General features: G+C 42.7%; 1 protein-coding gene across 4 annotated transcripts in view; it reads right to left on the minus strand.

Annotated features, from left to right (window-relative positions):
* Positions 1-76: 76 nt before the first annotated feature.
* LOC139416761 (inter-alpha-trypsin inhibitor heavy chain family member 6) overlaps positions 77-13,378 on the minus strand; it is a 32,549-nt gene continuing 19,247 nt past the window's right edge. The window contains exons 11-18 of one of the 4 annotated variants that reach the window (XM_071165812.1): positions 5,591-5,623; positions 5,253-5,270; positions 5,032-5,073; positions 4,864-4,887; positions 4,700-4,750; positions 4,499-4,612; positions 1,222-1,623; positions 761-1,106 (exon numbers count right to left, since the gene is read on the minus strand). In XM_071165812.1, the coding sequence (XP_071021913.1) occupies positions 862-1,106; positions 1,222-1,623; positions 4,499-4,612; positions 4,700-4,750; positions 4,864-4,887; positions 5,032-5,073; positions 5,253-5,270; positions 5,591-5,623 (929 nt within the window). In that variant the 3' untranslated portion in view covers positions 761-861. Of the gene's footprint in view, positions 1,107-1,221; positions 1,624-4,498; positions 4,613-4,699; positions 4,751-4,863; positions 4,888-5,031; positions 5,074-5,252; positions 5,271-5,590; positions 5,624-13,378 lie in introns of all 4 variants that reach the window. The other 3 variants (XM_071165813.1, XM_071165815.1, XM_071165814.1) reach the window with 3 other exon arrangements.

Consider the following 13,378-nt stretch of genomic DNA (forward strand, 5'->3'; position numbering starts at 1 on the left):
GTGTCTGAGAGTCGATGTGTTTTAACAGAACTAAATAATTTGTGTAAAACTACCTACCCAATAAGACCAAAACAAGTTCCATAGATTATTTATAATATTTAGTCATTTTAGGAATATACATACTGTATATACACAACCCTGACACTTAAAATTATGCTCAAATCATCTATTAATATATTTGTTATAACATTGGAATTCTAAAAGTACTTATGAAACATGATTTGCGTGAAGGAGAGATTGGAATTAGCTGTATGTGAAGATCAAGCAGCATTTGTCTGCCGAAGTATACAGAAAATTAAGACCTTACTGTTGCAATGTTAACTGCAGAAGGAGAAGTCTGTAACTATTGTTGTTTCAGAAAGGAGTGGTGCAATGACATCAGCCCATATCCTTTATTTATTCATGTCTGACACCTGTGTGAATTACCTCATAATACTTACTGGACTCTCCCTCGGTCTCTCACAATTTTTCTCTTTGTATCGGTCTCTCACGTTTTCTCTTTTGCATCTGTCTCTTGTTCTCTTTTGCCCTCTATTTTCTCTGTCTCGTAATTGGCTCTCTTTTTCCTCTCATAATCATGAATATGCATTCATGCACACTGCCACCGGTGCTCTCAGAGAGTAATAACTCACTATGTGACATTGGTATTGAAGGCTAGCCAGCAGCACCCATTGTCCCAGTGCTGTTTGTCCTTACAGAGTTTCCCAGGGCCTGAGCTACCCAGCTTTGAGGTGAAGGGGATAGCTAGATGAGTGTCTCGGTTCCAATCTCCATACCACTTAATATAAAGCAATGCATTAGGCATGTATAGTATTCTAACTAGTGTGCTAGGATGGACATTTGAAAAGTGCCAGTGAGTATTTACAGGTGATCCACCACATAGCTCTGGTAGGGATGCCCCAGCAGTCTCTCCACCTGCGCCTTGGGCACGACCCAACAACTTCCCAGGTGACCTTTCCTCACTGTGTCCTTCAGGGTCTTGTCCTGTAGGGTGACGGGCATGTGTATCACCCCCCACCTCAGCACCCCCTCTTTACTGGGCTGACGCAGTGTGTCACGAGGGTCCTTCATCAGCGTGACACGCATGTCAGCATGCTGGAACTGGCCTGTTGGGACAAGAGAACAATCACTAAATCATTACATATGCAGGGGCTTTAGGGTCAGGTGCAAAAAGACAAAGAAACCCGTTTAAAGTAATTGAAGGGTGATAAATGAATGTACCCAGTAGGCCTTTGGTTGAAAGAGAGAGGCCCTGTCCGTCAGCGATGTAGAATCCGAGGTGTGCCATCTGCAGGTAGCTGGGGTGTCTGTAGTGGTGGAAGAGAACCAGGAAACTAATGTCCTTCGTCAGCTCGATCCAACAGCTCTGATGGAAGTCATCTCTGCTTTCCATGGAAACCATCACACCCTGCCTTGTCACAGATCCCTCCTGATTGGTGTGTAGGGTGTCCCGCCCCTCCCCCTCCACCACCACATCATCCAATGAGAGGGTGATCATTATGGAGCCCAGCACACCTGTCCCGCCCCTGGTGGAGATGGTTATCTGGTCAAAGTATGTACGGGAACGGTCTTCGACATCTTGGTTGGATGGAGCCCACATCAAATGACCATCCACCATGATACCTTCAGTGAGAGGAAGGCAATGGTTAACTGTGTGTGTGAGATATATATATATATACACACACACACACACACACACACACACACACACACACACACACAGTGGGGCAAAAAAGTATTTAGTCAGCCACCAATTGTGCAAGTTCTCCCACTTAAAAAGGTGAGAGAGGCCTGTAATTTTCATCATAGGTACACTTCAACTATGACAGACAAAATGAGGAAAAAAAATTAAGAAAATCACATTGTGGGATTTTTAATGAATTTATTTGCAAATTATGGTGGAAAATAAGTATTTGGTCAATAGCAAAAGTTGCTCAATACTTTGTTATATACCCTTTGTTGGCAATGACAGAGGTCAAACATTTTCTGCAGGTCTACAATTGTTTCTGGTGTCCTTTGACAGCTCTTTGGTCTTGGCCATAGTGGAGTTTGGAGTGTGACTGTTTGAGGTTGTGGACAGGTGTCTTTTATACTGATAACAAGTTCAAACAGGTGCCATTAATACAGGTAACGAGTGGAGGACAGAGGAGCCTCTTAAAGAAGAAGTTACAGGTCTGTGAGAGCCAGATATCTTGCTTGTTTGTAGGTGACCAAATACTTATTTTCCACCATAATTTGCAAATAAATTCATACAATGTGATTTTCTGGAATTTATTTCTCATTTTGTCTGTCATAGTTGAAGTGTACCTATGATGAAAATTACAGGCCTCTCATCTTTTTAAGTGGGAGAACTTGCACAATTGGTGGCTGACTAAATACTTTTTTGCCCCACTGTATATATATATAGACAGTGGGGAGAACAAGTATTTGATACAGTGCCAATGCAAATTAATTACTTAAAAATCATACAATGTGATTTTCTGAATTTCTGAACTCTCACAGTTGAAGTGTACCTATGATAAAAAGTACAGACCTCTACATGCTTTGTAAGTAGGAAAACCTGCAAAATCGGTAGTGTATCAAATACTTGTTCTCCCCACTGTGTGTGTGTATATATATATATATATATATATATATATATATATATATATATATATATATATATACACACACACACACACACACACACACACACACACACACACACACACACACACACACACACACACACACAGTGGGGCAAATTTCAGGCTTCAAACATAAAGATATAAAACTGTATTTTTTTGTGAAGAATCAACAACAAGTGGGACACAATCATGAAGTGGAACGACATTTATTGGATATTTCAAACTTTTTTAACAAATCAAAAACTGAAAAATTGGGCGTGCAAAATTATTCAGCCCCTTTACTTTCAGTGCAGCAAACTCTCTCCAGAAGTTCAGTGAGGATCTCTGAATGATCCAATGTTGACCTAAATGACTAATGATGATAAATACAATCCACCTGTGTGTAATCAAGTGTCCGTATAAATGCACCTGCACTGTGATAGTCTCAGAGGTCCGTTAAAAGCGCAGAGAGCATCATGAAGAACAAGGAATACTGTTGTGAATAAGTTTAAAGCCGGATTTGGATACAAAAAGATTTCCCAAGCTTTAAACATCCCAAGGAGCACTGTGCAAGCGATAATATTGAAATGGAAGGAGTATCAGACCACTGCAAATCTACCAAGACCTGGCCGTCCCTCTAAACTTTCAGCTCATACAAGGAGAAGACTGATCAGAGATGCAGCCAAGAGGCCCATGATCACTCTGGATGAACTGCAGAGATCTACAGCTGAGGTGGGAGACTCTGTCCATAGGACAACAATCAATTGTATATTGCACAAATCTGGCCTTTATGGAAGAGTGGCAAGAAGAAAGCCATTTCTTAAAGATATCCATAAAAAGTGTTGTTTAAAGTTTGCCACAAGCCACCTGGGAGACACACCAAACATGTGGAAGAAGGTGCTCTGGTCAGATGAAACCAAAATTGAACTTTTTGGCAACAATGCAAAACGTTATGTTTGGGGTAAAAGCAACACAGCTCATCAACCTGAACACACCATCCCCACAGTCAAACATGGTGGTGGCAGCATCATGGTTTGGGCCTGCTTTTCTTCAGCAGGGACAGGGAAGATGGTTCAAATTGATGGGAAGATGGATGGAGCCAAATACAGGACCATTCTGGAAGAAAACCTGATGAGTCTGCAAAAGACCTGAGACTGGGACGGAGATTTGTCTTCCAACAAGACAATGATCCAAAACATAAAGCAAAATCTACAATGGAATGGTTCAAAAATAAACATATCCAGGTGTTAGAATGGCCAAGTCAAAGTCCAGACCTGAATCCAATCGAGAATCTGTGGAAAGAACTGAAAACTGCTGTTCACAAATGCTCTCCATCCAACCTCACTGAGCTCGAGCTGTTTTGCAAGGAGGAATGGGAAAAAATTTCAGTCTCTCGATGTGCAAAACTGATAGAGACATACCCCAAGCGACTTACAGCTGTAATCGCAGCAAAAGGTGGCGCTACAAAGTATTAACTTAATGGGGCTGAATAATTTTGCACGCCCAATTTTTCAGTTTTTGATTTGTTAAAAAAGTTTGAAATATCCAATAAATGTCGTTCCACTTCATGATTGTGTCCCACTTGTTGTTGATTCTTCACAAAAAATACAGTTTTATATCTTTATGTTTGAAGCCTGAAATGTAGCAAAAGGTCGCAAAGTTCAAGGGGGCCGAATACTTTCGCAAGGCACTGTATATATATATATATATATATATATATATATGCATTAACAGGATTAATGTGTTCGTATTAATGAGTTCCTATTCAATTCTGTTCCTATACAATGTCAGTGTGCTTCTCAAATTATACGGCACATTGCTAAAATGAAATTGCATGCCAGTAATATAATATGAGAGTTCTGGACTTGTCTTGGTAGTCTGTGCTGACTAACCTCTCTCGGAGTCTTCCAGCAGTCTCAGCACATCGTTGGCCCTGCCGTCCACCGTGAAACACAGATTCTGTTTCAGTTTAGGGAGCTGGACCACAAAGTGAGGGTCTCCATCAACTTCAGAATAAAACATGTTGGACATTAAGAAAAACAGGTGAGAAACATTAACTTTCAGTCATATGTTATGTCGTGTAGGCCCCTTACCAGAAGAGGAGAAGACTCTGACAGAGCTCAGTCTGGAGGGGGGGGCCGGCCCTGGAAGGACAACAGTGGCAATCTCATCTATCTGAAGCACTGAAACCAATGACAGGTCATAGCCTGGGTCTGAAGTACATTAATCTTATGCTAGACTACATAGAAATACTTACAAGGATTTGATGCTGATTCATCCCCTGTAAACATACAAATTCCAAAAAAAGATGTTAAACATCTGTATCAACTTAGAAACAAAGTATCCACATGGCCAACACAACTAAACAGTTATATACACACACACACACATTTATGTATATACACATCTATAAACTATGACTTACAGGAGTCATAGTCAAGGTCATTGTCGTAGGTTGCGTCATAATCTGAAAGATGAAATCAGACGGACATCATTAGACACCAGACAGTTAATACATACCCTCTCCCTGAGCTGGTCTGGGGGCTGTCATCAGAATCTCTATAGGGGAAACAGATTTTAATATACAACATTTATGTTGTTACAGTGAATCTATTTTTCATGGCAGGGAAGTAAGAGAGAACTCACCTTTAACCACCTCCATATCTAAAGGAAGACCCGGGAGGATAAAATATTACAGTTTAAAGCACCACTTCATCACTTAATACATTTTGTGCAATAGAATGATTAAATCTACTGGCACACTCTTACATACAAATGTTTCCAAAAGGATTCCAGCAGTCCCCAAAGGAGAACCCTTTTCGGTTCCAGGTAGAACCCTCTGTGCAAAAGGTCTTACATGAAACTCATAGGGGTTCTACCTAGAACCAAAAAGGGTTCTTCAAAGGGGTCTCCTATGGGTACAGCCCGAAGAACCTTTTAGGTTCTAGATAGAGAAAAAGGTGCTAAGTGTGTGCTTGATTCACCTTTTCTCTGGAGCTGAATGGAAGTAGAGACATCTGGTGGAGAGAAGTGGAACATGTCACAACTAAGGGCAGATTGATAGTACAGTGCCCGTGGTGCATTCGATTGTACATTTACATTTGAGTCATTTAGCAGACGCTCTTTTCCAGAGCGACATACAGTTAGAGTCAAGAAGATCTTTGAGAGAGAGCGAGAAAGTTGATCAGAGACAGCACACAAGTGTTTTGGAAAGAAAAGGGATACAGGTCTATAGTTTAACATCAGAGGAGTCGAGTGTTGGTTTCTTGAGGAGGGGAGCAGCTCAAGACATTTTGAAGTCAGAAGGGACGCAGACAGTGGTCAAGGATGAATTGATGAGGGAAGTGACGAATAGGAGGTCTCCAGAGATGGTCTGGAGAAGGCGATGGGGTTGAGCAGGCAGGTTGTCGGGTGGCCAGACCTCACTCGTTGCAGGATAATGATTTATTTCTTTTAAACCAAGAAAAGCCCATTGAGACCCAGTCTCTTTTTCAAGGGAGACCTGGCCAAGAAGGCAGCAACAATCAATACATCATTAAAACATACAACATTTTTTAAATTAATTCAGTGGCACTAACATATCTAGATGAAGCATGGATTGTAGACTATTCCATGCCTCTGGTGCACAAGAAGAAAAGTCAGTCTTGCCTAATACTGTGAATGGGGACTTTAAGTAGCAACCACCTAGCAGACCGGGTATGGTAACTGCTGGTGGTGAAGGAGGCCAGACTACAGAGGTAAAGAGGGAGTTTACCCAAAAGGGCTTTGTAGATATACAAATGTATCTTTCTGCACATATAAAGTGAGGTCCAACCTACCATTTGGTACAATGTGCAATGGTGGGTGAGTGACTTGGCATTTGTAATAAAATGCAAGGATGCATGATAACCAGAGTCCAGTCTCTGTAAGACAGAGGAGGCTGCATGCATATACAGCAAGTCACCATAATCAATTAAAGAGAAAAATGGCCCGAACAAGCTTCTTTCTAGCCAAAAGAGCCTTAAGAAAATAAAAACCCAGTTTCAATTTAAGCTTTGTCACAAAATGATCTACATGAACTTTAAAGGACAACTTGTCATCCAACCAAATACCTAGGTATTTGTAGGATGACACTTTTTCAATGGATAAGCCACCAGATGTGACAATAATAACCTTCTCTGGCAGAGTTCTAGCTCTGGTAAAGGTCATGAATTTAGTTTTTTGTACATTCAAGACCATAAAGGGAAGCCTGCATTGACTGACAAGCAGTCTGGAGCTCATCCACAGCCTGAACCAGAGAAGGAGCACATGAATATATGACTGTATCATCTGCATATAGATGTAACTTTGCTGGTTGTATCCCATTTCATTCATAAAAATTGAGAACACTGGAGCTAAAATGGAACCCTGGGGCACACCTAAATTAATCTCAAGAAAGCTAGACTTTTAATTGTCAGTATATACACATTGTGTTCTGTCAGAAAGAATTCCTAAACCAATTTACTGCCTCTTCACTGAGACCAATGTTTCTGAGTCTAGCGAGCAACAGTTCATGGTCAACTGAATCAAAGGCCTTTGATGAATCCACAAACAGAGCAGCACAATGTTGCTTTTTATCAAGTGCATTAATGTCATTTGCCACTGCCATAGCTGCAGTTGTGGTGCTGTGCCCCAATCTAAAGCCAGACAGATTTAAGCATGTCCCAGTTCAAATCTCATTTAAAAAAACAAATTGAGTCATTTAACTTGTGCATGACATTGAAAGAGTTTAGTGCGCCTCCCAAAGCCGGTCTGTAGAAGCCGACTACAGTGATGTGGGAGACGTCTCTTTTTCAGGACCCTGTATTTCAAAGATAATTAGTAAAAATCCAAATAACTGCACATATCTTCATTGTAAAGGGTTTAAACACTGGATCCCATGCTTGTTCAATGAACCATAAACAATTAATGAACATGCACCTGTGGAACGGTCGTTAAGACACTAACAGTTTACAGACGGTCGGCAATTAAGGTCACAGTTATGAAAACCTAGGATACTTAAGGAGGCCTTTCTACTGACTCTGAAAAATACCAAAAGAAAGATGCCCAGGGTCCCTGCTCATCTGTGTGAACATGCCTTAGGCATGTTGCAAGAGGCATGAGGTCTGCAGATGTGGCCAGGGCAATTAATGGCAATGTCGGGAACTGTAAGAAGCCTAAAACAGTGCTACAGGGAGACAGGGCAGACAGTGGTAGACCACGTAACACATGCACAGGATTGGTACATCCGAACATCACACCTGCGGGACAGGTACAGGATGTCAACAACAACTGCCCGAGTTACACCAGGAACGCACAATCCCTCCATCAGTGCTCATACTGTCCGCAATAGGCCGAGAGAGGCTGGACTGAGGGCGTGTAGGCCTGTTGTAAGGCAGGTCCCTCACCAGACATCACCGGCAACAACGTCGCCTATGGGCACAAACCCACCGTCGCTGGACCAGGCAGGACTGGCAAAAAGTGGTTTTGTCTCACCAGGGGTGATGGTATTATTCGCGTTTATCATCGAAGTAATGAGCATTACAGAGGCCTGTACTCTTGAGCGGGATACATTTTGAGGTGGAGGGTCTGTCCTGGTATGGGGCGGTGTGTTCTCAGCATCATCGGACTGAGCTTGTTGTCATTGCAGGCAAAATCAACGCTGTGCATTACAGGGAAGACATCTTCCTCCCTCATGTGGTACCCTTCCTGCAGGCTCAGCCTAACATGACCCTCCAGCATGACAATGCCACCAGCCATACTGCTCGTTCTGTGCGTGATTTCCTGCAAGACAGGAATGTCAGTGTTCTGCCATGGCCAGCGAAGAGCCCAGATCTCAATCCCATTGACCACGTCTGGGACCTGTTGGATCGGTGGGTGAGGGCTAGGGTCATTCCCCCCAGAAATGTCCGGGAACTTGCAGGTGCCTTGGTGGAAGACTGGGGTAACATCTCACAGCAAGAACTGGCAAATCTGGTGCAGTCCATGAGGTGGAGATGCACTGCAGTACTTAATGCAGCTGGTGGCCACACCAGATACTTACTGTTACTTTTGATTTTGACCCCCCCCTTTGTTCAGGGACACATTATTCAATTTCTGTTAGTCACAGGTCTGTGGAACTTGTTCAGTTTATGTCTCAGTTGTTGTGTCTTGTTATGGTCATACAAATATTTACACATGTTAAGTTTGCTGAAAATAAACGCAGTTGATTGTGAGAGGACACTTCTTTTTTTTGTTGAGTTTGTGTTCACTTTAACCGCAAGCAATTCAAAATGTTTGGCTTTGGTAATCGAGAGAATTGCAGAGGTGTTAAACTCGGATTTAACATGAATTGCAACCCCTCCTCCTTTACTCATCCGATCTGTTCTAAAAACCGTGTACCCATCAATAGAAATCGAGTTATTTGACACAGACTTCTTTAGTCAAGTTTCTGATAAAGCCATTGTCTGCATTTGTCATTTTGGCCCATATTCTAATCATGTCTATTTTTGTAAATAGACGTCTGACATTAACATGCAAGAGGCCTAAACCTGCTCTGTTTTTGAAATCATAGGGAGTCGGTAGAGATCGCATGGTATCTACCGGCCCAGGGTTTGGTCACACGTTACCAGAGATCAACAAAAAAAGCATAACAATAAATCTGTTGTCCAATGCGTGAGGACTTGGCGGAGCCAGCACCATTGTCAATAAAACAAACAGTCTTTTGACACAGAATAATTTTTGTCATTCAATAGTTTGAGATTTTGGAAGTATGTCATCAAGTGTAGGTCCAGTTGCGTTTGAGAGTGGTACAAATGCAATTGCAGAGAGAGACCAAGTTCCTGGTGGTATTGACATTATGGTCTCGGAGCGTTTGCAAATTGTAGGGCATAAGGCGAAGATAATTCACTCACCCAATTTAATCCATGATGGCATTGAGTAAAGAGCAGGCACAGTAACAGATACATAATGTCGGTTTTTAGAGGTATTTCAGCACAAGTGTGCAACGACCAGTAGACGTTGTCTACAGTCGTGGCCAAAAGTTTTGAGAATGACACATATATTGATTTCCAAAGTTTGCTGCTTCAGTGTCTTTAGATATTGTTGTCAGATGTTACTATGGAATACTGAAGTATAATTACAAGCATTTCAAGTGTCAAAGGCTTTTGACAATTACATGAAGTTGATGCAAAGAGTCAATATTTGCAGTGCTGACCCTTCTTTTTCAAGACCTCTGCAATCTGCCCTGTCATGCTGTCAATTAACTTTTGGGCCACATTCTGACTGAAGGCAGCCCATTCTTGCATAATCAATGCTTGGAGTTTTTCAGAATCTGTGGGGTTTTGTTTGTCTACCCGCCTCTTGAGGATTGAACACAAGTTCTCAATGGGATTAAGGTCTGGGGAGTTTCCTGGCCATGGACCCAAAATATCTATGTTTTGTTCCCCGAGCCACTTAGTTATCACCTTTTCCTTATGGCAAGGTGCTCCATCATGCTGGAAAAGGCATTGTTCGTCACCAAACCGTTCCTGGATGGTTGGGAGAAGTTGCTCTCGGAGGATGTGTTGGTACCATTCTTTATTCATGGCCGTGTTCTTAAGCAAAATTGTGAGTGAGCCCACTCCCTTGGCTGAGAAGCAACCCCACACATGAATGGTCTCAGGATGCTTTACTGTTGGCATGACACAGGACTGATGGTAGCGCTCACCATGTCTTCTCTGGACAAGCTTTTTTCCGGATGCCCCAAATAATCGGACCCAGTCCTCAGCAGTCCAATCCCTGTACCTTTTACAGAATATCAGTCTGTCCCTGAAGTTTTTCCTGGACAGAAGTGGCTTCTTTGCTGCCCTTCTTGACACCAGGCCATCCTCCAAAAGTCTTCGCCTCACTGTTCGTGAAGATGTACTCACACCTGCCTGCTGCCATTCCTGAGCAAGCTCTGTACTGGTGGTGCCCCGATCCCGCAGCGGAATCAACTAGAGGAGACGATCCTGGCGCTTGTTGGACTTTCTTGGCGCCCTGAAGCCTTCTTCACAATAATTGAACCGCTCTCCTTGAAGTTCTTGACGATCCGATAAATGGTTGATTTAGGTGCAATCTTACTGGCATTAATATCCTTGCCTGTGAAGCCCTTTTTGTGCAAAGAAATGATGACGGCACGTGTTTCCTTGCAGGTAACCATGGTTGACAGAGGAAGAACAATGATTCCAAGCACCACCCTCCCTTTGAAGCTTCCAGTCTGTTATTCAAACTCAATCAGCATGACAGAGTGATCTCCAGCCTAGTCCTCGTCAACACTCACACCTGTGTTAACGAGAGAATCACTGACATGATGTCAGCTGATCCTTTTGTGGCAGGGCTGAAATGAAGTGGAAATGTTTTGGGGGGGATTCAGTTCATTTGCATGGCAAAGAGGGACTTTGCAATTATTTGCAATTCATCTGATCACTCTTCATAACATTCTGGAGTATATGCAAATTGCCATCATACAAACTGAAGCAGCAGACTTTGTAAAAATTCATATTTGTATCATTCTCAAAACTTTTGGCCACGACTGTAGAACGTAGATTTTCCCACCGCCCAAGGTGCACATCAGGTTTTCCAATCTGATAACCGCTACTCCGCTCCTAGCCTTCAGTGCGCACCTGCGTTCGCGTAGCAGGCCTTGCACGCAGACAGACGCTCCTGACTCGGTGAGTTCCAACTCCAGAAAGGTGTAGAAAAAAATAAAAAAAATCTTTGTACAAGTATATTTTGTAAAATAGAGACAGATGTAAAAAATAATTGTTATATACAGCATCCACCTTCACATCAAAAGTATTTGCTTCTGTAAACAGGATCAGGGTCATTAAAACATAACTCTTAAAACTTTGATCTCAAGGATCACACATACAAACTGATTGGCTACCATCTTTGATTTTCTCAATGGCGCTTTCTCCCCTCTCTCTGTCATCTGGCGGAGCAGGAGAGGAGGGCCGAGCCGGCTGGGAGGAAAGTGGACAGTGTGAGTCGTAGTATGCGGAAAGGGAAAAGAGGCGGAATCAGGAGACAGAAGGGAGAAGGATTTAGCAGAATGGAGAGATGATAGAATAGAAGAGGAGAGAGTAGTGAGAGAGAGAGAGAGAGAAGACGCATGACCATCTGGGTAGGGGCTGAGTGGTTAGGGTTGGAGGAAAGGGGACAGAAATGGAAAAAGGAAATTAGTGATCAGAAACCTGTTTGGGGGTGGGGGGGGGGGGTGGGGGGGTTGCAGTGAGATTAGTAGGCAAACAGCCTCTAGTAAAGATGAGGTCAAGCGTATTGCCTGCCTTGTGAGTTGGAGGGGATTGTGAAAGGGTGGGGTCAAGAGGCAAGGAGGGAAAAGGGAGATTTGGAAATAAATTAATTGTAGGCAGATGTCGGGAGGTGGAAGTCACCAAGTACAAAGAGCAGTGAGCTATCGTCAGGAAATTTGCTTATCAAGGTGTCAAGCTCATTGAGGAACTCTAAGGGCACCTGGTGGGCGATAGATGACAAGTGACAGTGACAGCATGGAATTCAAATGAGAAGATGGACAGGTGAGAGATGGAGAACAGAGAAAATGTCCACGACCAGATGCTCTCAGACTATGAGAGAAAATATAGTCAGATGAAAAAAAGAGCAGCTGGAGTAGCAGTGCTCTCTGTAGAGATCCATGTCTCCGTCAGGGTCAAAAAAGTCAAGGGTCTGAAGGGCAGCATAGGCTGAGATGAACTCAACATTCTTGACCGCAGATCAGCAGTTCCAAACACTGCCAGAGACCCGGAATTCCACACAGGGTACACAGGGTACACTAGACGGGTTGCAGCCAAGGGGTGGGGGACATCTGTAAAGCCTACAGGGAGTGGTGCGAACAGGTATTGAAAACACACAGATATTTGACAAAGCTACAACAGAGCAAAATTAGATAATCTGTAAATAACTAGGTAAGATACTCAAGTGAGAGAGGGGTGTAGCGCCTCTCTCTCTTTCCTTCCTCCAACAACTCCACAGAACTATTCGGAAAAAACACCTTTGTTTCCTTGACAAAAGCGCCACTGACACACCTGCCGTGTAGAGCTGCTGCTGTGAAACCAGGGGAGACTGAAGAAGTAACAATAATTGCTAATTGCTTAGAAGAGGTGGAGAACACAACATCCTGTACTAATTGCTGATTGCCTAGGAGAGGTGAAACCACTCCCCCCCAATACAGCCACTGATTACAAAACAAGTCACAAACTGCCCCTTGATCCTGGTTGATGTGTGAAAACTATCAGAAAATTATAAGCAGTCAGCAGTTCACACCAAGTATGCAACTGGGAAAACAGGCAGCACTTTTAAAGTAGATGGCCATAGCTAGCAAAAATACAGTACTAGACCACAACAGATAAAGACAAAACAAATTATACTTATCACTCCTGGCGATATCAGGAGTCCTCTAGCCATTGTACTAGTACTTCTCTGATAGACAGGTACAAAATATGGACTGTAAGTTCAATACCTGATAAAAATAAATGTATATAATATGCAATACTGGTATTCAGTAAAAATGTATCCTCGCCTATACTTTGCATACTGCTTTTTGGAGTTCCAAGTGAAATAGACAGTAGAGAGTGGACTTACCTCTCGTGCACAGATGCATATAATTGATATTGTAGCATCTGTCAACAGACTGGGATGCGACGACTAACAAAGAACATTGTTCCAGTGAGCTGTTTTTTTTTTGTCACTGATCATTTGGACAAATCACGATTTTGCAGGTGCTCGCATCTTTACAATTTCGGAAGGGAAGGGACATT

Source organism: Oncorhynchus clarkii, chromosome 9 (genome assembly GCF_045791955.1).
Source record: "Oncorhynchus clarkii lewisi isolate Uvic-CL-2024 chromosome 9, UVic_Ocla_1.0, whole genome shotgun sequence".
Lineage (NCBI taxonomy): Eukaryota > Metazoa > Chordata > Actinopteri > Salmoniformes > Salmonidae > Oncorhynchus > Oncorhynchus clarkii.